Source organism: Hipposideros armiger, unplaced genomic scaffold (assembly GCF_001890085.2).
Source record: "Hipposideros armiger isolate ML-2016 unplaced genomic scaffold, ASM189008v1 scaffold_2159, whole genome shotgun sequence".
Taxonomy (NCBI): Eukaryota; Metazoa; Chordata; class Mammalia; order Chiroptera; family Hipposideridae; genus Hipposideros; species Hipposideros armiger.
Window position 1 is genome coordinate 15,027 of NW_017733507.1, and position 4,589 is coordinate 19,615.

Here is a 4,589-nt window from a genome sequence, read left to right on the forward strand (position 1 = left end):
CATAACTGTCCCCTCCCGTAATAACAGACCCCTTAACCTAGAGACTCAGCACAAACAGAGAGTGTGAGATGATAAATGATTAGGTCTTTATTGAGGAGAAGTAGAAATGGGGAGGTAGTGAGACCTGCCCAGTCTGAGCTGCTCTTGGGCAGGGGTTTCTCGGGGTATAGTGGAGATCTGAGTAAAGGGGTGTCTGGATGAAGAATGCCCCCGAGAGTGGGGGGCTCAGGAACCTAACACTCTGAGGGCGATACTGTCTTCTCCACGGTGCTCCCATCGTGCGTGACCTGGCAGCTGAATCTGCTCGCAGCTTTCCACTTGTCGGCCGTCAGGCTCAGGTAGCTGCTGGCCGCGTACTTGTTGTTGCTCTGTTTCGAGGGCTTGGTGGTCTCCACGCCCTGGTTGACGACGGTGCCATCTGCCTTCCAGGCCACAGTCACCCCGCTGGGGTAGAAGTCACTGATGAGACACACCAGTGTGGCCTTGTTGGCGCTGAGCTCCTCAGAGGAGGGCGGGAACAGAGTGACCGAGGGCGCAGACTTGGGCTGACCTGTGGGGGCGGAGGAGCGGTGTGAGACGCAGAGGGAAAGTCCAAGTTGTTGGGGGAGCCTTCCCCACACACAATATGTATAGCCTCTGTGAACATTCCCATTGTGTCAATGCTTGTTCACCCAGAGGTTCTTCCTTTCTGTTCTGTTCCTTCTTTCTACTCAGCCCCTGGAAAGCAGACAGCCTCCCCCTTCCTAAACCGCTTCTAGGTCACCTCCTTATTGTGACCTGGTCAGGCCTCTCTGTCTGTAGTTTTTTTCCTGAAGTGTAACCAGAGCAGGCTGTTCTTCCTTCTCCTGGTCTTCTGAAATTTGTTTGTGGATTCTGATGCTGACCTCTGAAGCTGTCATACCAGCATCAGGCCCCCACCTCAGTTTTGGAGTCATTTGCCTCCTCTGTGATTCGTGGTCTCTCATCTAGCCCCCAGGATGATGTTGACAGCGTGTGGTAAGGCCCTGAGCATAAGCCTAACACACAGCGGGGCCTGCAGACCCATATCTTCCTTGAGCCCCTGACTTTGCCTCTTCCCCAGCCTCATCTCTCCAGTGAGGTCTTGGTCCTCCTAGCCAAAGCCCCAGGGCTCCTTGCAGCTTTGCCCATCTTTCTAGCCCTTATGCACTGACCCCAGGACCCCTAACTTAGGCTCTGTTCTTGGGGCTGCTCCCCCAGACAATGTGCACAGTAACCCCACAGCCACCCCAGTACTTCTGACAACCCCTGATTTCACAGGCAGCTGTGTAGCTCTGAATCCCCTGTTCATACCCCCATGCATCATCTCCTGAAGCTAACACTCTGTGGGAGGCTGACCCTTGGACAGAGCCCCAGAGGTTAGGGGCTCCAGGATCAGCTTAGTCTCTGTCCCATGGGACCTGCTCCTTTCTGACTACTGAGCTGGGAGAACCAGGCTTCTGGCCACCTCAGCCTATCTCATTCATGTCTCTGAATCCCCATGTCCTCAAGGCTCGACAGAGGCCCTGAGAGCCTCAGCCTAGTGTGAGACAGACCCTTCTCTCCACCCTCCATGGGCCTCCCCTTGGGCTGACCCTGTGTCCCGGGGATTGGGGTGATAGCCTGTGCCCAGCCTCCAGTGTGGCCCTCCCAGCTTGCATGGGCTCAAGCCCTGAGATCAGACTCTGGGAGCTACGGACTGCCTCTATTCTGCCCAAGTGTCAGAACCAGCCTCTGGTCCCCATGTGGGCATCACCTTGGAAGAGGGGAAGGAGCCCCACTCCTAGGCCAAATCCCCAGCCCAGGCCATTAGGACCTGGTCGTGTCTGACTGTTGGATTCTGGAGGTGGCTGCTCCTGCCATTGGGGTCCTTCCTGCTGGTTACCCCAAAACCAACCTGCCTCCACTGACCCCTTGGAGAAAGTGAGGGTTGGTCTGTAAGGCTGGGAGGACAGAGGGGAAGCCATTCACAGAGAGAGAAAAGTGACTTTCCTGAGACAGCAGAGGGGTGGGACAGGTTGGAAAAGGTAGTAAGAGCCACTTACTTTGGACGGTGAGCTGGGTCCCGCTGCCGAAGATATACCACAGTGACTGAGGCTCGGATTAAAACCCAATGGGCCAGCACCTGGGCCCTATCCCCCAGGGACCAGTTCAGAGCAGGAACCTGCTGAGCGTGACGGGTGCACGGCTACAGTGGAAGGGGCTATGTTCTGGAGCAGGGCATATAGGCAGTCAGTCCCCCAGAGACTGGGGCACACCTGATTGGGCCCATGGCCCAGAAGCATCTCCATGCTCCAGAGCCCCATCCAAAGCAGGCACCACTGATGCCTTGGGGTGATCCAGTGTGTTTTCTCCCCCCCGCCCTTGAGACTGTCCTGGTCACCACCATCCTTAGCGCTAATAAAGATTCTGAGTGCCATGTCCCCTCAGGCGGCTGTGTGATGTGGCTCAGACCTACCTGACATCTCCTGGTCTCATGTTAGGGCCTCTAAGTGTTCCTTCCCCACAATTTCCCGTGTTCCATTGAGGCTAACTTCTTCTCTGGGGCCATGAACACCGGATAATTTCTGACTCACGGTGCTTCCATATGGAGTCCCCTTCCCTCTTTGTCTCCACACACCAAGACATGGTTCAGTTCCACCTCTTTCATGAAGCCTTTTCTGATCTTTCAGACCACTGTCTTTCTGTCCATCCATCCATCCATCCATCCATCCATCCATCCATCCATCCATCTATCCATACATACATACATACATACATACATACATACATACATTAGCTGTCCATCCATTCAACCATCATCTGTCCATTTCTCCAACAATGGTTCCCAAGTGTTTTACATGGTAGTACACAATTGGGGCCCCCATGTCTCTCACCTCCATCTTTCCCAGAAATCAATTAGTCAAAACCACTAAGACCCTCATCCTGGTCGAGTCCAAAATCCTTCCCCAGTTCCCTGACATCTCTGCAACAGGTCCCTCTTTCTTATGGCCATTCTCTCCTTGGCATCTGAGACTACCCACTCTCCCCCTCTCTTTCTTCCCAGCCCTTGCACGGCTGCTGACTCCCAGACCACCACCCAGAATCTCATTCTTACTGTTCTCTCCCACTCTCTCTGCCTCTAACCTACACTGTGCACTCAGAATACTGACCAAGAGTCTCCCATCCCTATTTCCAGCTCCAACCTCTCTTTTTGGCTCTAGAGTCACATACACTACACCTCCTGAACTCTTCTTGAATGCCCTACAGTCACCTCAGACTCAATAGACTCCATTGAAACTCCTCACATTTCCCCATATTGTCCTCACTTCAGCTGATTTGTCTCCAAGTCAGAGGCCTGGAGTCATCCCAGAATGCTTTTCTCTAATTGAATCACCCTCTATGTTCTAGAAGACCTACCGTCACACAAAATATCATTAAGATACTTAGAGGAAGAAAAAAAATCACCCAAGTCATACTCTAAGGGTTTATGATGGCAAAAATCCTTAGGCTTTGCCAAATCTTATTTTATCTCCTAGTATAGTTTATCTAAATTGGAAGATAACCCGTTGCATTGGGGCCAGCATTTTTTCACCTCAGCAGCAGGGCCATTTGGTCATGGTTGTGTTTAAGATGTATACATAAAATTTTTGAAACAAAACTGAATATAATAGTAATATAAATTCAACACTTATTTCTGATTTAGAGAGAATAAACATCCAGCCTTTTATTAGGTTCATAATAGAAGGAAACATCCTCAACTCTCCCCAAACTTATAACAACATTCACATTTAAAGGCAAAACCTTCTTCAAGGCCAGGTTGTCCACTGTCAATGTTATTATTCAACATTTTCTACAGATTTTAGCCAATGAAATGAGATGAGGGGGAAAAAGTGTAAGTAATAGGAAAAAAAGAAAGAACATGGTTATTTGCAGAGGATGTGGTAGTCTACTTAAAAAAACTCCCAAGACAATCAGCTGAGAACTATTAGAACTAACACAAGAGTTAAATAAAGTGACTGAATGCAAGAGCAACATGCAAAAATCAGTAGGTTCCTCTTTTACATAAACAGTTCCCATTTAGGGTATGAGATGGGGGGAAATCTACAGCTTTAAAAAAATTATATTAAAAAAACCCTAGAAACAAACTTAGAAAATGTGCAAGATTTCCATGAATGAAATATAAAATAACTCAACTGATGGACATAATAGAAAAGTAAGTGAGTGGGGGCATATCCTGAGAGACAATGCTAAGCACTGCAAAGATGTCAGTTCTTCTCAAATTAATCCATATATTCCATGAAATTACAAACATAACACCAAAACAGTGATCTTTGAAAATGAGTGAATCAATTCTAAAGTCCAACAATAAAAAAAAATGACAGAGAATAGACACAGATATTTTGAACAAGAGTAACAATGATGGGTTCTTTCCCTACCAGATATCAAAACGTACTGTAAAGCTAAAATAATTAAAACAGGGTGGAACGGGCACAGGAATAGATTATTTGATCACTAGAGCCACAAAAAGTGATCAGTCAATAACTTAGTATTTAATATAAATTGTATTTATGTTCAATAAATACATGACGATTGGCTTTCCATTTGGAAAA

The 4,589-nt window shown here is 48.3% G+C and overlaps 1 gene segment (V, D, J or C); it reads right to left on the bottom strand.

The window, feature by feature from the left end:
- Nucleotides 1–64: 64 nt before the first annotated feature.
- On the bottom strand, nt 65–2,462 carry LOC109378564 (Ig lambda-7 chain C region-like). The segment is given in 3 exon segments: nt 65–550; nt 2,043–2,129; nt 2,456–2,462. Coding segments are annotated over 3 exon segments (411 nt in total).
- Nucleotides 2,463–4,589: the final 2,127 nt, after the last annotated feature.